General features: G+C 46.6%; 1 protein-coding gene across 1 annotated transcript in view; it reads left to right on the forward strand.

Annotated features, from left to right (window-relative positions):
- Nucleotides 1-275: 275 nt before the first annotated feature.
- The window catches only part of ECEL1 (endothelin converting enzyme like 1), a 34,614-nt gene continuing 13,258 nt past the window's right edge, over nucleotides 276-21,631 (forward strand). The window contains exons 1-9 of the mRNA XM_032224925.1: nucleotides 276-332; nucleotides 6,053-6,121; nucleotides 9,705-9,815; nucleotides 10,396-10,488; nucleotides 12,409-12,533; nucleotides 14,796-15,018; nucleotides 16,330-16,428; nucleotides 17,701-17,775; nucleotides 19,407-19,510. Coding sequence (XP_032080816.1) covers nucleotides 276-332; nucleotides 6,053-6,121; nucleotides 9,705-9,815; nucleotides 10,396-10,488; nucleotides 12,409-12,533; nucleotides 14,796-15,018; nucleotides 16,330-16,428; nucleotides 17,701-17,775; nucleotides 19,407-19,510 — 956 coding nt within the window. The remainder of the gene's footprint in view (nucleotides 333-6,052; nucleotides 6,122-9,704; nucleotides 9,816-10,395; nucleotides 10,489-12,408; nucleotides 12,534-14,795; nucleotides 15,019-16,329; nucleotides 16,429-17,700; nucleotides 17,776-19,406; nucleotides 19,511-21,631) is intronic.

Below are 21,631 nucleotides of genomic sequence, written 5' to 3' on the forward strand. Positions count from 1 at the left end.
AGACAGACGCACAAGTAGCAACTTCAGAACCGAGATGGGGAGCCGAGCGTCGAATGCTTGTGGCGTCGGTGTCGCCACTCACACTGATTTGAACAAGCTGGCGGCTGCAAAATGTCACCAGGCAGGGAAAGGCTAATTCTGCTCTTCTCCGTAGTGGGATAATATATATTATTCTTTGTCGTCCAAGGATTGTTTGGCTTCGTGCTCACCACTTAGATTTATTTGCAGTTGTCGTCTAACAACAAGCACCACAACATTAGGAGGGAGCAGCCAGGATGGCCGATCGGCATGCCAAGAAGTCCCTCTACAAATGCCATTCTCAGGCCTGCCAGGTTCGGCTTGGCGCCTCCCAGGCATCCTGCCATGAAAGGCGAGAAGGGCGTGCGGGAAAGGATAGACGGACACTAAAGCTGTGTGCGTACAGGTGGTCCTCGACGTACAACAGTTCATTTAGTGACCGCACAAAGTTACCACGGAGCTGGAAAAAGTGACTTGTGACCGTTTCTCACACCTACGACGGCTGCAGCCCCAAAGAGAAGCAACTTAGAACTGAGGAGGAATTTCCTGACAGTGAGAACAATGAATCAGTGGAACAGAATTTGCCCCCAGAAATTGTGAATGCCCCAACACTGGAAGTCTTTAAGAAGATGTTGGATAGCCATTTGTCTGAAGTGGTGTAGGGCTTCCTGCCTGAGCAGGGGGGTTGGACTAGAAGACCTCCAAGGTCCCTTCCAACTCTGCTATTCTATTCTATTCTATTCTATTCTATTCCATGCCGCCACCTCGTCCCAGAGCAGCGTTGTCTTCATCTCCACCCCGTCATTTTGCATCGCAAAGCAATAACCACCGTTGTGTGTCTCTGGGCCTCTTCACCCTCCCATCTCCGTTCCATCAGCCATGTCTCTGCAAGCCGGCAGAGGAGAGGAAATGAAGAAAAGCCTGGATGAGACCAGGGAGCAAGCAGAGAGCCGATAATGCAATAAATTCAAAGAGATATGACAGAAAGGGAGGGGGGATCTGGGGAGTGGGGAGGAAATTCTCCGTCATTTTGCATCCATCGGTTTTTTCTGCAGCCGGGCAGCGAGGCTGCTTACTGGCAGTCCTCGACTTACAACGACAATTGAGCATGGCATTCAAGCTAGTCCTCGACCTTATGACCAAATCGAGCCCCAAAGTTCCCTGGCTCGCAAGAGTTCAGTGACTCTTGGCTCCGTTTTCCAAGCTTTCTCTCCTCAGTCGTTAAGTGAATCACTTCAATAATGCAGGTTGTTAAGTGGGTCTCCGTCGACTTTGCTTGTCACAAAAAGGGATCCCTTGACCCCGGGACCCTGTCACCGACATAAATATGAGTCAGTTGCCAAGCGTCCAAATTTTGATCGCGGGGATGCTGCCACGGTCGTTAAGTGTGAAAAACGGTCACAAGTCATGTTTTTTTTAATACCGTTGTAACTTCACAGAGCGAATGGTTGTAAGTTGAGGTAGTCCTTGCCTTACGACCATAATCGAGACCAGAATTATGGTCGTACGAAAAGATTCCTATGAGTGGGAGTAATTTTCAGCCTTTTTCATGACGGTCATTAAGAGAACACTGCAGTCCTTAAGCGAACCCATTCATTCATGCTGCAACCTGGCATAAACCATTGCAAATGATGGCTGTGTGACCATAGGACACCGTGGTTAGTCATAAAGCTGCCCCACTTCACAAGCCATGATTGGGGGGGGGGAGTGTTCAGCTCAACGACTTAGGATAGCCAGGGGTGCAATGCTGGCTGGGGAATTCTGGGAATTGAAGTCCACAGTTCTGGGAATTGAACTCTGCACACCATACTGGCTGGGGAATTCTGGGAATTGAAGACTACACACCATACCGGCTGAGGAATGCTGGGAATTGAAGTCCACAGTTCTGGGAATTGAAGTCTGCACACCATGCTGGCTGGGGAATTATGGGAATTCTGGGAATTGAAGTCCACAGTTCTGGGAATTGAACTCTGCACACCATGCTGGCTGGGGAATTCTGGGAATTGAAGTCCACATCTTTTAAAGCTGGTGAGGTTGGGAAACCTGGATATTACTGTTAGAATAGAATAACAGAGTTGGAAGGGACGCTGGAGGTCTTCTAGTCTAACCCCCAGCTTAGGCAGGAAACCCTTCACCACTTCAGACAAATGGTTATCCAACATCTTCTTTAAAACCTCCAGTGTTGGAGAATTCACAACTTCTGGAGGCAATTTCTGTTCCACTGATTAATTGTTCTCACTGTCAGGAAATTCCTCCTCAGTTCTAAGTTGCTTCTCTCCTTGATTAGTTTCCACCCATTGCTTCTTGTTCTGCCCTCAGGTGCCTTGGAGAATAGCTTGACTCCCTCTTCTTTGTGGCAACCCCTGAGATATTGGAAGACTGCTATCATGTCTCCCCTAGTCCTTCTTTTCATTAAACTAGACATCCCCAGTTCCTGCAACCGTTCTTCCTATGTTTTATCCTCCAGTCCTCTAATCCTCTTTCTTGGTCTTCTCTGCACTCTTTCTAGAGTCTCCGCATCTTTTCTACATCATGGTGACCAAAACTGGATGCCATATTGCAAGTGTGGCCTTACCAAGGCCTTATAAAGTAATATTAATACTTGTGTTTGTGTTGTGTGGCATCTCCCCCATTGAGATACTATTTAGAAGGATTTTATCTGTGCTATGCGCCAATATCTCCATGTAACACAAGGCTTTATTGTATTGCCTGCTGCTGATGGATGAAAGCTGGACCAATCAGCAGCTCAATTATGTGCCGTTTCCATCGCTCTTTAAAACATTGATCGAATCCCTTCCAATTTTATTTCCCATTTATGGTAGTGACTGATTTTTAATTCTTTAATTCTTTAATTCTTCTTTTAATTCTTCTTTTATTCTAATAGTATGAATCATCAAGTTTTCACCTCTGTTGTTATTGCTGTAGTTGGTGTTTTGGGACTACTCCGAAGGGCAGGGTACAAAAATCAGAATGACAAGAGTTGGAAGGGACCTTGTAGGTCATCTAGTCCAACCCCCAGCCCAAGCCAGAGACCCTACATCAGTGATGGCGAACCTTTTCGGCATCGAGTGCCCAAACCGGAATGTGTATGCATGTGCCAAGAGCACCAGAGACCCAAAGACCAGCTGGCCGGTGCACACATGCTTGTTTTTGGCTGTTTCTTGGGCCGTTATCTGCAGTTCAGCGGTTCAAATCTCACCGGCTCAAGGTTGACTCAGCCTTCCGTCCTTCTGAGGTGGGTGAAATGAGGACCCAGACTGTGGGGGGCGATATGCTGACTCTGTAAACCGCTTAGAGAGGGCTGAAAGCCCTATGAAGCGGTATATAATAGCAATAGCAGTTAGACTTATCTACCGCTTCATAGGGCTTTCAGCCCTCTCTAAGCGGTTTACAGAGTCAGCATATCGCCCCCAACAACAATCCGGGTCCTCCTGTCCTAGGCAATTTGCCTTAGGGTTTCCTACCTGTCAGATACTCACCTGAGTTGACCAGCTGCTAGGAAAGAGAATTGCTTTGTCTGAAAATAAAAAGATGAGATTTAGAATAGAATAGAATAGAATAGAATAGAATAGCAGAGTTGGAAGGGACCTTGGAGGTCTTCTAGGCAGGAGACCCTATACCGTTTCAGACAAATGGCTATCCAACATCTTCTTAAAGACTTCCAGTGTTGGGGCATTCCCAACTTTTGGAGGCAAGTAGTTCCACTGATTAATTGTCAGGAAATTTCTCCTATTTCTAGCTTGGTTCCCTCTGTAATTAGTTTCCATCCATTGCTTGTTGGCCGTTCCTTCAGGTGCTTTGGAAAATAATACAATAATACAATAACAGAGTTGGAAGGGACCTTGGAGGTCTTCTAGTCCAACCCCCTGCCTAGGCAGGAAAGCTTATACCGTTTCAGACAGATGGCTATCCAACATCTTCTTAAAGACTTCCAGTGTTGGGGCATTCACAACTTCTGGAGGCAACTTCTGTTCCACTGATTAATTGTTCTCACTGTCAGGAAATTCCTCCTCAGTTCTAAGTTGCTTCTCTCCTTGATTAGTTTCCATCCGTTGCTTCTTGTTCTGCCCTCAGGTGCCTTGGAGAATAGCTTGACTCCCTCTTCTTTGTGGCAACCCCTGAGATATTGGAAGACTGTTATCATTTCTCCCCTGGTCCTTCTTTTCATTAAACTACCCAGTTCCTGCAACCGTTCTTCATATGTTTTAGTCTCCAGTCCCCTAATCCTCTTTGTTGCTCTTCTCTGCACTCTTTCTAGAGTTTCCGCATCTTTTCCACATCGTGGTGACTAAAACTGAGTGCGGTATTCCAAGTGTGGCCTTACCAAGGCATCATAAAGTGGTATTAACCCTTCACGTGATCTTGATTCTCTCCCTCTGTCTATGCAGCCTAGAACTGTGTTGGCTTTTTTGGCAGCTGCTGCCCACGGCTGGCTCCTATTTAAATGTTTGTATGGGTAGAACACGTGAAAAAAAAAACCCAAAATATTTCAGGCTCTGTGCATAAGGTCATCAGAAGTCGGACAGAAAGAGAGTTTGGGTGTTTTTTTTTTAAGCATTTCAAGATCTCTCCCATAAATACACGCAATGCCGACTGGAAAGACAAAAGGACTCTGGGTGATTTGAGATATTTGAAGCTCATCTTTCATTCCCACCCCTCCCGCCCCACTCCTCCCATCCTCCCCACGGCCTCCCGAGCATAAATATTTTATCAAGTTAAAAATCAAACACCCCCCCCCCCATAACTTGTATCGGTTGGTCTTGTCTCTTTTAAATTGCTTTCTGTGATTTGCAGCCCCTCTGTCTTTCCCCCAGCAGTCAACCTCGTTTTGAATATTGTTTATGATTTCGGCAAATTGGATGGGCCTTTCCTTCCTCCATCTTTAAATCCGTGTCGTTATTAAAGATGCAGAAATAGGATCCGATCCGGGGGGGGGGGGAGAGCTGGTCTTTGCTTTGATTTCACACGGGGTCACAGATCAACCTCCAAGACGCCTCAACGACCCTCTAAAACAGTGTTTCTCAACCTTGGCAACCACTGGTTAATTGTTCTACCAGTTCAGCTGAACTGGGAGGATTTCGCCCCTGGTGGAAGCTGATGAAGGAGAGAAATAAGAGGACATTCCTGACAGTGAGAACGATTAACCAGTGGAACTGCTTGCCACCAGAAACTCTGGTTGCTCCATCACTGGAGGCTTTTAAGAAGAGACTGGACAAGGAATTGTCCAGAAGGGTTCCCCTGCTCTAGCATGGGGTTGGACTAGAAGACCTCCGAGGTCCCTTCCGGACGTAGTATTCTAATGACTCCTTTTCCAATTCTAGGATTCTAAATTTGGTTTGTTTTGATGTAACTACTTTTTGGCAGCTTAGGTTACTGTTCTGACCCCCCTCCCTCCGTCCGGTGAGTCACGCCGACACAAGCTTACCGTTAGCCACGCTTTATTAACAGTAATTACTCACAGACAAGACATTGGCAGCAACCCAGACTCCCACAGATAAGAGATACACACAAGAGCTTCTCCAACTTAGTATAACAGTTGTGTCCTGCAAAAAGTCTCCTCCCAAAGTCTCTTCTTATATACTCTCTTGGGAGGAGCCAAACCACAACCACCTTGGCCTGATTATCTCCTCTGAGTCTGTCTCCGTAATTGCTGCCTTCGCTTCTCCGCCTTTCTCTGCCTGGCGTCAGGGACGAACTCCCTTTGCTCTTCCCCACTGCTCCAGTGCCTGACGTCAGGGACACACTCCCTTCGGCTTTCACCGCTGCTCCATGCCTCAGGCGCCTCCTGGTGGCCAACCAGCCTATCTGATCCCTGCTTGGAGTCTGAACCCTGTCCAGGGTCCTCCACATCTTCCAGAGCCGACTCATAGGGTCCCTCGCTATCGGAGTCTGTTTGCAGCTCCAACGGCTCCTGCTGGGCCACAACAGGTTACTGTGTTGTCCCAGCCAAGGAGGAGTCGTTGGTGGTTCACCAACAAATTTTTGTTCTACTCAGACTAAATACTTGGTGTATTTTTTTTTCTCCACTTGATAGATTGACCAGGATGGGCTGACCTTGTCCGAACGAACACTCTACCTGGGCCAGGATGACGAAAGCGAAAAGGTAAAGGACAAAAGAGCCAGTTTGAAGGAGAGATAGCTTTGCAAGCAAATTTATTTGTTTATTATCTATTAACTTTTTAATGCTTCCCATCATCATCATCATCAATTCCTTTTTATGGCCCCATAATAAACCCTTGCGGGATGGAGTCTGGGCAATGGAATGCAGCAGAATCTTTCCTGGCCGGATGCCCTTCGTTGTCGCCTAGCTGGAATTTTATTCAGCAGATAAATTCTCATTGCGCCCTGAGAGAAATATCTGCCTCTACGTGGGATCGAACTCACAGCCTCCTGGTGTTTTTTATGCTGCCCATCTCCCTCCAAAATTTGTGGGAAAGCAATGCCAAAAAGCTGAGCTTTCTTTAACAGCCGCCGTGTCCATTTCCCGCAATGCCCGGGAGCGAAACTACTGTGCTCTGATGCATTGTGGGAAATTCAGAATTTTTTGCGGAAGAGATGATCCAATCATTGGAGGGGAACAGGTGGGTGCCTGGGAAAGCTGAGAAACGGGGGTGCCAAGCAGGGCTGAGCATCCTTTAAAAGCAGCCGTGTCCAATGCATTGCGGGAAATCCAGAGCTTTTGAAGGACAGATCATCAGGGGACCAGGTGCCCGGGAAGTCTCAGAGAAACAGGGGCCCAAGCAGGTCCTCAGTGAGTTGAGCATCCTTTAAAAGCAGCTGTATCCATTTCCCATGATGTCTGGGAATGATGCTCCTGTGCTCCAATGCATTGTGGGAAATCCAGAGCTTTTGAAGGACAGAATCAGGGGAGCAGGTGCTTGGGAACTCTCAGAGAAACAGGGGCCCAAGCAGGTCCTCAGTGAGTTGAGCATCCTTTAAAAGCAGCTGTATCCATTTCCCACGATGCCTGGGAATGATGCTCCTGTGCTCCAATGCATTGTGGGAAATCTAGAGCTTTTGAAGGACAGAATCAGGGGAGCAGATGCCCGGGAAGTCTCAGAGAAACAGGGGCCCAAGCAGGTCCTAAGTGAGTTGAGCATCCTTTAAAAGCAGCCGTGTCCATTTCCCACAATGCCCGGGAGCGACACTACCATGCTCCGATGCATTGTGAAAAATTCAGCATTTTTTGCAGGACAGGTGAGCCAATCATCGGGGGGGGGAGCCGGGGGGGTGCCTGGGAAGGCTGAGAAATGTGGGGTGCCAAGCAGGACTGAGCATTCTTTAGAAGCAGCCTTATCCATTTCCCACAATGCCTGGGAATGACGCTCCTGTGCTCCAACGCTTTGTGGGAAATTCAGATTGTTTGCAGGATAGATCAGCAAGTCAGCATGTTCTGCTCCGGGCAATGAGGTTCAGCTCAGGCAGCCAGTTAACTCCACGTTTAGGAATCTCTTTCAGACCACGTTTATTATCAGGCATCCTTAATAGCAAAACTTACAGTTCAGTGTTAAGATTCTTCTAACTTTCCATGATCTGTCCCATCAGCTAGTGTAAAAAGATGATGATTTTACCCCCATGCTGAGTGGAGATGTAGAAAGCTACTATTCCGGTTCACAAAGGCGATTAAACTGCTCGGCTATAAACTTTGCATGTGGGCAAGATGCAAAAAAACAGAGATGTGATTACATGTCATGGAACTACATTTCCCATAAGGCAGTCTCTGCCTGCATTTCCCATGAGGTAGTTTCTTAAAGGTACAGTTCTTAATTCCTACACTAACTATATACTGCTGGGGCAGGAAAGAGCAGCTGGGTGCCTGCCTGAAAAGTCTGAAAAACAGGGGTGCCAAGCAAGGCTGAGCAGGGTGAACTTCCTTTAGAAGCAGCCATGTCCACTTCCCACAATACTAGGGGTGGGATCCTTCCGGTTTAACAACTGAGTGCGTGCTTTGCATGCATGCACAGTTTAGAGAAGACGTAGCTCCCAGAAACAGCTGAGGTACGGCAATCCATTCTACCATGCGACTCAGCTGAGAAGATAAAGGCAAAATAAAGTGAACCAGTTTGCTCCCAGCTGATCTTTGGAGCTACCAGCTCACCCGAACCAGTAGAATCCCACCCCTGCACAATACCAGGAAGCCGTGGCACGACAAAACCGCGCTCGACTAAAGCGCGCCCGATTAAACCGCGTCGCTGATGTCATCAACAGGGCGACAACAGCGAGCGCGGAGAAAGAAGGGCGCTTTAAATAGCGCTTTGAAAGCAAGCCGATTCAACTTAAGGTAAGGGTTAGGTTTAGGGTTAGGTTTAGGGTTAGGTTAAGGGTTAGGGTTAGGGTTAGGGTTAGGTTAAGGGTTAGGGTTAGGGTTAGGTTAAGGGTTAGGGTTAGGTTAAGGGTTAGGATTAGGTTTAGGGTTAGGTTAAGGGTTAGGTTAAGGGTTAGGTTTAGGGTTAGGTTAAGGGTTAGGTTTAGGGTTAGGTTAAGGGTTAGGTTTAGGGTTAGGTTTAGGGTTAGGTTTAGGGTTAGGTTTAGGGGGGTTAGCTTTAGGTTTAGGGGTTAATTTTAGGTTTAGCGTTTACAGCGTGCTTCTGTCTCCGCGCTGTTGTCGCCCTGTGATGACGTCAGCTACACGGTTTCGTCGAGCGCGCTTTAGTCGGAACACGGTTTTGTGGTGGAACCCCAGGAAGCAACGCCGCTGTGCTCCAATGCATTGTTGGAAATTCAGAGCTTTTGCAGGGCAGATCATCAGGGGAGCAGGAAGTGCCCGGGAAAATTGAGAAACGGGTCCAAGCAGGACCTGAGCAGAGATTGGTCCAGGGGTGAAATGCTCTGAATATCTACTACCGCTTTGCTTCTCGCACACATGTAAGCCCTTTCTGAGTCTGCAAAGGTAAGTAGAACAACAAGGGGGGGAAACAGCTGTGTTGCACAATTTAGATTCGCTAGAAAGCAGGATTTCCTGCTTTCTAGCAAATATAAATCGCATGGCACAGCTGATTGTTGCACAGCTGATCATCGGAACTTTTTTTTTTAATTAAAGCATTTTTTTTTTTACTACCGGGCCTGGTAGTAAAAAAAAAACGTTTTAAAAAAGTTTTTAAAAAAAGTTCTGAAGATCGCGCAGCACAGCTGATCGTCGGAACTTTTTAAATCTTTTTAAAGCATTTTTTTTTACTACCGGGAAGTAAAACAAAAGTTCCAACAATCAGCTGTGCGACAACCAGCTGTGCCGTGCGATTTTTGGAACTTTAAAAAAAATTAGCATTTTTTAACTCCCGTTTTGCCCGAATCGGTCGTAAAAAAAGTGCTTTAAAAAGTTTTTTAAAATTTCTGACGATCAGCTGTGCAACAATCAGAGTGTGCCGTGTGATTTCTAGCAAATATAAATTGTGCGGCATAGCTGATTGTCGCACAGCTAACTACCGGTTTGCCTGAACTGGTAGCATTTTTTTTAACTACGGGTTCGGGCGAATCGGCCCGAACCAGTAGCATTTCACCCCTAGATGCGTCCTCTGAGAACATTTGAGTCCATTAGCAAAGAAAATATGTTTTCTATTCTTCATCAACTTGAGAACGGCCTTCTCGTGATTGCACAAACAGCTTGGCCACCTGCTCTGTTGGGATCGCTCAAGGGACCCTATTCGCAGACCGGATCTCCTGGGCTTCCAAAATCTTGTCTCTTCCAGATCTTGGCCGCTTATGTGGTATTCATGGAGCGCCTTTTGAACCTGCTGGGTGCCGAGCATGTGAAACAGAAAGCCAAGGAGATTCTTCAGCTGGAGCAGAGGCTGGCCAACGTGAGTGCGCCGTTTTCTCCTGCTGGGTCCCTGAGTAAGGCTGGCCTGAGAAAAAGACAACAGAGGGGCAGGGGTGGGATTCAGTCAGTTCGGACCGGTTCGGGTGAACTGGATGCTAATTTTACATCTGGTTTGCCGAACCGATAGTTGGAAGGACTGGCTGGCCCCGTCCACTCCTCCCCTCCAAGGAGTCTCTATGCAGCCCGTTTTGGATGCCAGATAAATGCAGAACAGTGGTGGGTTTCAAATTTTTTTAGAACCTCTTCTGTGGGTGTGGCCTGCTTTGTGGGAGTGGCTTGCTGGCCATGTGACCGGGTAGGAGTGGCTTGCCAGCCATGTTGGCTCAGAAACTCTGGCATTTGAAGCACGCAAGTCTTAAAGCTGTCAAGTTACAAGACCTTTGCATCCCTAACCCTTTAGAAAAAAAAGGGTTTTTACATTACCTTTCATTTCGCCGGGGGTGGGGGAACTGGAACAAGAATCTCACCACCTTTGCCTTCCCCAGATGGGCAGAGGATGATGGGACCCAGTTGAGGGAGGTGGCCTGGTCCAATTCCAACTTTCTACCCACTTTTGACAGATAACTATCTCCGAGTACGATGACCTACGGAGAGATATCAACTCCATGTACAACAAAGTCACACTGGGCGAGCTGCAGCGCATCGCACCCAACGTAAGTATGGATGCCAGGATGTAGGGCCAGGGAGGACAGAGGGGGGGCAGGATGGGCCCAAAAGCAGGAGGAACATTGACCGGGGGGGGGGGGGGTTGTAGCCCGCCAGTGGCAGCAGATTCAGACAGTGAGGAGGTTGGGGAGGAAGATGGGCCAGTCCTGGAGTCTGGGGAAGGCTCTGAGGAGGGCTCCGTGTCGGAGGCAGAGAGGGGGCCAGGGCCGTCCGACAGTTATCAGCTGCCTTCAGTGAGGCAGAAGAACAGCTGGAGCCTGTTCCCAGTGTGCACATGTGCAGAATTGTCAGACGAAGGGAACAGCTAAAGAACAGGGGTTAACGTGGGAGTAAGGCCACAGGTGGATGGTGAATGGCCCCTCCCAGAGGACATAAAAGAGGAGCGGAAGGGGAGTGGAGTTTGCAGGAGACAATTAGTTCGCTTCATTGGTTCGTGACTCTCCGAGGCTCCTTGCCAAGTTCTGCAGATCTCGACCTGGCAGCTCTCCAAGCCAGATAAGGTCTGTGACCGTAAATCCTCCCTGGAAAGACTTTGCTGGGTGTGAATGAGCAGAATTCACAGTCAATTAATAAAAGGGTTTGTTTTGTCAGGACAAGGAATTTGCTTCATGGTTTGTGGAAGCCTCAGTTGCATCACCTGCCAAATTGTCCCTTTTCATATTAAATTCATATCACCCAATACCATTTTTTTCCGTCAAGTTGAGTGGGGTCGACTTACCATGACAATTGAGCCCCAAATTTCTGTTGCTAAGCGGGTCAGTTGCGACAATTGCAGTGTCCCAGGGTCGTGTGATTGCCTTTGGCAACCCAAAACGTCCATTGCTAAGCAAGGTAAGTTGTTAAGTTGTTAAGAGTTTTGCCTCATTTTACGACGTTTCATGCCCTGGTTGTTAAGCGAATCATGGGAATCCTTAAGTTAGTCACACAGTTGTTAAGTGAATCCGGCTGACCCATGGACTTTGCTCATCAGAAAGTCGCAAAAGGGGATCACGTGACACCACCACCCCCGGACACTGCAACCGTCATAAATATGAGTCAGTTGCCAGTTGTCTGGATTTTGAGGTTGAATGACTCAAGGTTTGTTTATTTTTTAAAAAGGCGAAATGGCAGCCACCAGCATGCAACCGAAATCCTGTCGCATTTTGACCAGCAGGATTTCCATTGCACCACCATCTTGACTTTTTTGCCCTTCCCTCCATTGCATGGACAGCAGCAACTTCAGGATAGCTGGTCTCTTATTATTAATGAATAATATATTTTTCTCTCTTTCTCTATCTATTATCTATCTATCTATCTATCTATCTATCTATCTATCTATCTATCTATCTATCTATTATCTATATCTATCTATCTATCTATCTATCTATCTATCTATCTATCTATCTATCTATCTATCTTTCTATCTATCTATCTATCTATCTATCTATCTATCTATCTATCTATCTATCATTTATCTATCTAAAAGGCAAATACCATTCACTCATCACAAATTCTCCAGAACCGTAAAGCCAACAAACATGAAATTTGGCACATATGTTCCTCTTGTCTTCTAGGTGCTGGTTAAGAAAAGATTTTTCAAAATGACCAACAGATCATTAGTATTTCTTATACACTAATTAACATGCTCTGATGCTAAGGAGTTCTACTCCCACTCCCCACCTGAAAAGAACTCTGTTCCAACTGCCAGTTGCCTCACATTCCGTTACCTCAGTTCAAATTGGCAGACGTTCCACTCCTTCACTCGGAGAGGTATGCGGCTCCTTACAGTACTAAACGTCGGTACCTCACCAAAATGTCTATGCCTTCCACCTATGGAACTGTGTCCGGACTCAAGGCGGCGGGAGCGATATTCCCTTATGTGTTTCAATCACCAACCACCACTCAGCCAGTGATCTGTTTTTCCACAGTTAAAATGGAAGCGTCTTCTGGACCGGATATTCCATGAGCATTTTTCAGAGGATGAAGAGGTGGTGCTCTTAGCCACCGATTACATGCAGCAGGTCTCGGAGATCATCCAAACAACCCCAATCAGGTATGGCTGGGCATGAGGGGTTTGGAAGGGGCTGCAGGAATAAGGAGAGGGCTTGAAATACCACTCCCCCAGCAGTAGAACAACTGGTTCAGCCCCAGTAAAAGCGGCCATGAGCCGCTGAACTATGATGGCTGGGGAATTCTGGGAGTTGAAGTCCACATGTCTGAAAGTTGCCAAGCTAAAGAAAGACTGCCCTGCATCAGGGCCAAGCGCACAATCGTGACAACTTCTCCACCTTGATGTCAACCTAACATCCACCCATCCAGGTGTTTCTCCACCTTGGCCACTTTAAGACTTGTGGACTCCAACTCCCAGAATTCCACAGCTAGTTATGTTGGCTGGGGAATTCTGGGAGCTGAAGTCCATCAGTCTTCAACTCCCAGCAGAGCCGCCTGGGGGATTCTGGGAGCTGAAGTCCGTCAAGCATAGCCACCTGGGGGATTCTGGGAGCTGAAGTCCGTCAAGCATAGCCACCTGGGGGATTCTGGGAGCTGAAGTCCATCGGTCTTCAACTCCCAGCAGAGCCACCTGAGGGATTCTGGGAGCTGAAGTCCCTCAGGCAGAGCCGCCTGGGGGATTCTGGGAGCTGAAGTCCCTCAGGCAGAGCTGCCTGGGGGATTCTGGGAGCTGAACTCCCTCAGGCAGAGCCGCCTGGAGGATTCTGGGAGCTGAAGTCCGTCAGGCAGAGCCGCCTGGGGGATTCTGGGAGCTGAAGTCCGTCAGGCAGAGCCGCCTGGGGGATTCTGGGAGCTGAAGTCCACAGGCAGAGCCGCCTGGGGGATTCTGGGAGTTGAAGTCCGTCAAGATAGCTGCCTGGGGAATTCTGGGAACTGATGTCCACAGGCCTTCAATTTGCCAAGGTTGGGCACACCTGATTTCATGGATATCTTCATTAAATTGAAGACTTATCCCTTAAATCAAGGTTTTAATGCAAATGGTGCCATTGGCATCAATTACATAATTGCACCCGTAAATTGATGCAAATCGCAAGAATGGAGATTTCACAGCCACTTGCCTTTAATGGACATTCCTTCCCCCAGATAAAGTAAATTGTGATTCTCTGCTATTTATCACAGGATAAAGCCAGTTTCACAGGGGGAATTTTTACAGTTTGGCGGATGTGAAGAAAAACCGCACAGCTGTGAATTTTACCCACTATTTAATTCCCTAGTCTTACATTTATTTATTTCCAGGGACGTGCAGTCAGGGGAGGCAGGGGAGCCAGAGCCTCACCACTGTCATCATGAAAAGAAAAAAAAATGTAAAAGGAAAAAGGCGAGAGCTGAGGTCAGGCTGAGCTAGTTGCTGCCAGAGTCACCGTGGATGACTCTGCTTAGTGCTTAACTGTTTAAAAAAGCCTCTAAAAAGCGCCCTCTACAGGAGGCGGCAGGAGAACGACGTGCTTCATCTACTCTGACTTTTTATGATCACTCGAGTAGAGTTAAGCAAGGGTTAAAAGCTGAAAAATTCCTGACATAGATGAGGCACGTCGTTCTCCCGCCTCCTCCTGTAGAGGGCGCTTTTTAGAGGCTTTTTAAAACAGTTAAGCAGAGTCATCCACGGTGACTCTGGCAGCAACTAGCCCAGCCTGACCTCAGCTCTTGCCTTTTTCCTTTTACATTTTTTTTTCTTTTCATGATGACTGGCAAGAGCAGAGTTGAAATCCTCTCTGAAACAGCTGGAAAAGGTATGTGTGGGTCAGAGGGAGGGGGAGGAATTCAAACTTCATCCTCCTGGTGCAACTTTGTGTGTGTGTGTGTTTGAAAGAGGGAGAGAGGGAGGAAGGAGGGGAAGGGAGAAGAAAAAGAAAAAGAAAGAAGGAAACTTATTTCGCAAAGGAGAAAAACAAATGCTGTCGCTTTAAATCAGAACTGAGCATGCCTGGCTGTGGAATTCTGGGAGTTGAAGTCCACAAGTCTAAAAAAAATGCTGCCTCACCAGCCATAAACCTCACCACACATCACTGTTTATTTCTTCTAACGTATGGCCAGCCAAGCTGACTTGAGGTCTATATGTGGTTCCTCAACTTACAACCGGAATTGAGCCTGGAATTGCAGTCATAAGTCATTATGGTTGTGGAATCACATGAACGGATTCAAAATTGCAACTGTTTTTTTAATGACACTGTTTTTGTTGAGCAAATCCATTAGACTTTCCTCCCTCCCCGCACCCTGAAACTGAAAATAAACACCCCTGGTGCCCCAGGTCATCACACACACACCCCTGCACTAAACCCATCCTATCATGTTCCTTCCACTCCAGGATCCTTCACAACTACATGCTGTGGCGCATTGCGGTGGTGCTGAGCGAACATCTCTCCACCCCGTTCCGGGACGCCATTCACGAGTTTGCCAAGGAGATGGAGGGGGCCGAGAAGCCGATGGAGCTAGCCAAAACTTGCTTGAGTCAAGCCAACAAGCACTTCGGAATGGCTTTGGGGGCCCTGTTTGTGGAAGAATATTTCTCCTCCACCAGCAAGGCCAAGGTGAGAGCCTACGGTAGAGGAAGGGTTGCGAGAACCCAGATTTGATCACTTGTGGGTACACCATCCCCAATACGCCCAATCCAGGATCTTCCGGACAACGGGGCCTCAGATCCTCATCATTTTTATTTATGCATTCATTAAGAAAATTTGTACTGCCACCCAACTCACTCACAGTGATGCCGGGTTGCTTGCAGAAACACAGGTAGTCCTCGACTTATAACCATTCGTTTAGTGACTGTTTGAATTTAACAACAGCACTGAAAAAAATGACATGAGACTGTTTTCACACTTTCACAACCGTTGCAGCATCCCCATGATCACCTGGTCAAAAATCAGGTGCTTGGCAAGTATTCTGACCCCCCTCGTCCCACACCAACACACACTCCGAGTCAAAGATAAGTTACGGCATTTAATTAACAGACAGACAGGTCCTTGGCAGCAATCCAGCACAGATAAGCCCTGGCAGCAATCCAGCCTGCCAAGCTCACCATAATGTTCTCCAACATTAGTTCCTGCGTTGACTTCTGCAAGAGGGGCGTGTGCACAAGTAGTCCTTTTATAGTCTGGAGAGGAGCCTAATGACCACCAACTGAGTGCAATTACCTCCTCTAACTGCGCAACTGTTCCTGACGCCTAGTAGCTCTTCGGTGCCGGGCATCCAGGAACAACTCACTGTTGACCTCAGGCTCACACTCCCTTGTCTCCTCCCCACTGGTCCAAGGCTCAGGTGCCTCTTGGTGGCCAACCAGCCTCTCTGCGCCCTGCTCAGAGTCGGAACCCTGTCCAGGGTCCTCCACATCCTCCAGAGCCGACTCATAGGGCTCCTCACTGTCGGAGTCTGGTGGCAGCTCCAATGGCTCCTGCTGGGCCACAACAGCAACTGACTCATATTTATGACGGTTGCTGCGTCCCTGGGTCATGCGATCCCCTTTTCCGACCTTCTGACAAGCAAAGTCAGTGGGGAAGCCAGATTCACGGAATTTGCAGCAATGGGAGACACCTGAGGGAAGGAAATTTAGACTTGGGGATTTTGGCGCGCGCCTTTCAGTTCTGTCTTTGCTTTGCTGTAATTCACTTGACCTTTAGTAAGCTATACCTTTTTCAGCCGATGGAGTTTAGGATGGTTCTTTCTTAGAAGTTCAGGCTGAGGCAGGTCTGATAGATGCTTCCCTCTTATTGCAGCATCCAGAACCCGGAGAAACGGGCTGTGATGCCTAGTGAGTATGGCTTTCTTTCAACCAACAAATGGTCTTTCTTTCTTCTCCCCTTCTCTTTATTGGACGGCATTCTCCAATCACGTTTCGGGAACAGGTGCAACAGTTAGTGGAAGATATCAAGCACATCCTGGACCGGCGACTCGAAGAACTGGAATGGATGGATGAAGAAACCCAGAGGGCGGCCAGAGCGAAGGTAGGGAACCCGGGAGGGGATCATGGGAATGGAACTACTCAGCCCGAGAAGCTGCCCTTTCCTAATTAGAGCACACAATGGCCAATGGCTGTGTTTTGTGTGAGTCAATCCCCACTCAGGTTGCATCCAGCTCACTCCTGGGCAAGGCTGGCTTGTTGGCTGGGGAATTCTGGGAGTTGAAGTCCATATTTCTTAAGATTGCCAAGGATGAGAAACACGGCCTTAAGATGTTCTTCGTCACCCCAGCAAATGGGCACCTTTTTGAACACATCACTGGAAACCTCTATTCTGATCTGTTCTATTCTTATTCTGTTCTGTTCTTACTCTGTTCTGTTCTATTCTGTTCTGTTTTATTCTATTCTATTCTGTTTTATTTTCTGTTCTGTTCTGTTCTATTTTATTTTATTTTCTATTATGTTCTTTTATTTTCTATTCTGTTCTGTTTTATTATTTATTTATTTATTTATTTCATTTTATTTATTAGTTATTTTAGTTATTTTAGTTATTTAGTTATTTTAGTTATTTTAGTTATTTAGTTATTTTATTATTTATTTATTTATTTATTTATTTTATTTATTTTATTTATTTTATTTATTTTATTTATTTATTTTTTATTTATTTATTTTTTTATTTTTTTATTTATTTTATTTATTTATTTATTTATTTATTTTATTTATTTATTTATTTATTTTTTATTTTTTATTTATTTTATTTTTTTATTTTTTATTTATTTTATTTATTTTATTTATTTTTTATTTTTTATTTTATTTATTTCATTTATTATTTTATTATTTATTTTATTTATTTTATTTATTTTATTTATTTTATTTATTTTATTTTTTATTTATTTTATTTATTTATTTATTTTATTTATTTTATTTATTTTATTTATTTTATTATTTTTATTTATTTTATTTATTTTATTATTTTTTATTTTTTATTTTTATTTATTTTATTTTTTTATTTTTTTTTATTTATTTTTTTTAATTTCATGCTCCGTCCCATCCCATTCCATTCCATTCCAAAAATAAAACATAAAAAAAAATATACCAGGTTCATTCTTACAAATCCAAAAGCACATAATGGTTGAGCTTTTGCTTGTCAACTTTCACTGAATTTTTTTTAAAAAAATCCTGGTTGGATCAGGAGAGCCTGGTGGGTGCCGTCACCGACACCCAGCTGAGACCTCTCGTTGGGCTAGAGTGGGCACCAGGTGGCCAATCTCTCATCCCGATACTCAAGATGGGTGTTTGAAACCGGTTTCCCTTGCAGTTGAAACACATGATGGTGATGATCGGTTATCCGGATTTCCTTCTCAACCCCGGAGCAGTGGACAAGGAATACGAGGCAAGTATCGGAGAATCAGAGATCAAATTTCCACTCAGGGTAAAACTTTCTATCAAAGGAGTCACCTCGACAGGTGGAATAATAAGTCCATCATTTGTAGTCTTCTGTGTCTCAGAATCTAAGCTTGATGCATTCAGGAGTTGGCAATACAGAATCCCACATAGTCAACACAAGAAAACTGCCCCAAATTCAAGTAAAAAATTTAAAAGTAGACAAAATTGGGAAGGCTTCAAGAAATATTCAGGAACCTTGTGTGATATCAGGGGATCCCTTCAGGGATAACAAAATAACAGAATAATAGAGTTGGAAGGTGGGACGCGGTGGCTCGGGAGCAAAGATGCTGAGCTTGTCGATCAGAAAGGTTGGCAGTTTGGCGGTTCGAATCCCTAGCGCCACGTAACAGAGTGAGCTCCCGTTACTTGGCAGGACTTGAACTCAAGTCTCCTGCTTTCTAGCCTGGTGCCTTGATCCCAAACATCCACATTCAGGGATAGTTTACCTCAGTCTTGGGTCATTTTTGCCTCCCCCTTAGCTCAGTGGCTAAGATGCTGAACTTGTCGATCAGCCGGGTTGCCCCCTTATCAACGGCAGTGATTCACTGAACAACGGAGGCAAGGAATGCCGTAGAATGGGGGCAAAATTCACTTCACAAATGCCTCGCTTCACAATATACATTTCAGCTGTATTGTGGTCGTAAGTCGAGGCCTACCTGTAAGACCTTTTTAAGTTGTATATCTAGTAAGGGGTTGGTCATGTGTACATATTTGGAGACAATCTTGATTCTTGAATGCTTGCACAGGGGAGTATCCTTGCTATATTTTTGTTGTGGCCTACTAGCCAACAAAAGCTGGGGGCAGATTCGGACAGTGAGGAGGTTGGGGAGGAAGATGGGCCAGTCCTGGAGTCTGGGGAAGGCTCGGATGAGGGCTCTGTGTTGGAGGCAGAGAGGGGGCCAGGGCCATATGCCAGTTATCAGCTGCCTTCGGAATCAAACATCAGTGAGGCAGAAGAACAGCTGGAGCCTGTTCCCAGTGTGCGCATGCGCAGGATTGCCAGACGAAGGGAACAGCTAAGGAACAAGGGTCGACTCGGGAGCAAAGGCACAGGTGGACCGTGAATGGCCCCTCCCAGAGGGACTAAAGAGGAGCGAAAGGGGAGTGGAGTTTGCAGGAGACAATTAGTTCGCTTAACTAGTGGGAAGATTTGTTTGTGACTCTCAGAGACTCCTTGCCAAGTATTTTCTTGTACAGAGTTGTGTTTGGAAGATATGGGCCTGGCAGCTCTCCAAGTCTGATAAGGTCTGTGGTTGCAAGTTCACCCTTGAAAGACTGTTTGCTGAGACTTTGCTGGATATGAATGAGAGGAATTCACAATAGCTTAATAAAAAGGGGTTTTGTCAGGACAAGGACTCTGCTCCGTGATTTTTGTGAAACCTAGGTCAGAACAGTTTCACACAACTTACATCTTCTGAATACTGCAGTTTTCCAGGGTGAGCCCTAAGAAGACTACCTCGTAGTAGTCAAGTCCCGGTAGGTTTCTTCCACCTGCACCCAAAGCGGGACTCCTGTCCATCCTGGACCTCAGGTTCTTCCTTAAACCTTTTGCCCTAAGACAACGTGTGTCTTCTGCAGTTCGAAGTCCACCAGAAAACCTACTTCAAGAACATCCTCCACAGCATCAGGTTCAACATCAAGTTGTCGGTGAAGAAGATCCGTCAGGAAGTGGACAAGTCAGCGTAGGTGGTGCTCCTTTTTGTAGAACCTCTTGGGTGGATCTGCGGGGCGCAGAGAGGGGATTGAAGAGGTCTTGTTTTCTCCTCCGGGACGGCTTTGAGGACACCCTAGAGAGAGGGATCTTTCTCCGTGCTCCAGTCAGTGGTGGGATTCAGCCGGTTCGGACCGGTTCAGGCGGACCGGTTGTTAAATTGCTGGCTGGCCACACCCCTTCCAGGAGTCCCCCTGCGGCCCATTTTTGCTCCCAGGAGGCTGCAGGGAGGCCTACGAGGCCCAAAATGTGGTGTGGAGGGGATGCAGCACATACTTCCTGTGGCTTGTTTTGGCTCCCAGGAGACTCTACTAGGCCCAAAATGGGGCGTGTGAGTGTGTGTGTATGTGCAGTGCGGCCCCCAGCAGCTCGTTTTTGCACCCAGGGGGTGCAGGAGGCTGAGTGCTGACTGTCACACTCTCTGGCCATGCCCACCATGGCCATGCCCACCCACCCAGTCATTAGGGCAGAGAACCAGTTGTTAAATTATTTCAATCCCACCACTGGTGCTCCTCCATGGTGCCGGAGAAGAAGCAGAGTTGGGACCTTTGAGCGTCTGATCTAATGAGGGATCCTCCATGTTTTCTGAACCTGGTGGTCCCAAAGGTGCTTTTTGCAAAATAGCGACTGGACTTCCCTGTTATTGTTTTTTCCCTTTGAGGATTTATACTCCTTGCAAACAAGATTCAGCAGTCCTTCTGCATTTAAGAGGCAAATGCTGCTCTTTTGAAGACAGCAAATTCCACATTCTGGACTGAGAGGACCACTGGTTTGAAAGAAGGGTCCAAGAGGTCATCTGTAACTCTTAGCAGAGGGGAAGGGATGCGACCTCATCTATCTCCAGTCTACAACACAGGAGTCTTTTCAGCAGTTCCAAGAAGGCTCCTCACCCATTTGCACCACTCAGGTGACTCTGAGGACACAGATAACCTCCAAGTGGCCTCAATGATCCTCTAAAAGGATGCAAATGACCAGCTGTCTGCAAGGAATATGAATCCTGAGGGTCACTTGAGGACACAGACAAACCTCCAAGTGGCCTCAAGGACTCTCTAAAAGGATGCAAATGACCAGCTGTCTGCAAGGAATATGAATCCTGAAGGTCACCTGAGGACACAGATAAACCTCCAAGTGGCCTCAACGACCCTCTCAAAGGATGCAAATGACCAGCTGTCTGCAAGGAATATGAATCCTGAAGGTCACCTGAGGACACAGATAAACCTCCAAGTGGCCTCAACGACCCTCTCAAAGGATGCAAATGACCAGCTGTCTGCAAGGAATATGAATCCTGAGGGTCACTTGAGGACACAGACAAACCTCCAAGTGGCCTCAATGACCCTCTCAAAGGATGCAAATGACCAGCTGTCTGCAAGGAATATGAATCCTGAGGGTCACCTGAGGACACAGATAAACCTCCAAGTGGCCTCAATGACTCTCTCAAAGGATGCAAATGACCAGCTGTCTGCAAGGAATATGAATCCTGAGGGTCACTTGAGAACACAGACAAACCTCCAAGTGGCCTCAATGACTCTCTAAAAGGATGCAAATGACCAGCTGTCTGCAAGGAATATGAATCCTGAAGGTCACCTGAGGACACAGATAAACCTCCAAGTGGCCTCAACGACCCTCTCAAAGGATGCAAATGACCAGCTGTCTGCAAGGAATATGAATCCTGAAGGTCACCTGAGGACACAGATAAACCTCCAAGTGGCCTCAACGACCGTCTCAAGGATGCAAATGACCATCTGTCTGCAAGGAATATGAAATCCTGAGGGTCACTTGAGGACACAGACAAACCTCCAAGTGGCCTCAATGACTCTCTAAAAGGATGCAAATGACCAGCTGTCTGCAAGGAATATGAATCCTGAGGGTCACCTGAGGACACAGATAAACCTCCAAGTGGCCTCAACGACCCTCTCAAAGGATGCAAATGACCAGCTGTCTGCAAGGAATATGAATCCTGAGGGTCACCTGAGGACACAGATAAACCTCCAAGTGGCCTCAACGACCCTCTCAAAGGATGCAAATGACCAGCTGTCTGCAAGGAATATGAATCCTGAGGGTCACCTGAGGACACAGATAAACCTCCAAGTGG

The sequence above is a fragment of the Thamnophis elegans genome, chromosome 10 (assembly GCF_009769535.1).
Source record: "Thamnophis elegans isolate rThaEle1 chromosome 10, rThaEle1.pri, whole genome shotgun sequence".
Classification (NCBI taxonomy): domain Eukaryota; kingdom Metazoa; phylum Chordata; class Lepidosauria; order Squamata; family Colubridae; genus Thamnophis; species Thamnophis elegans.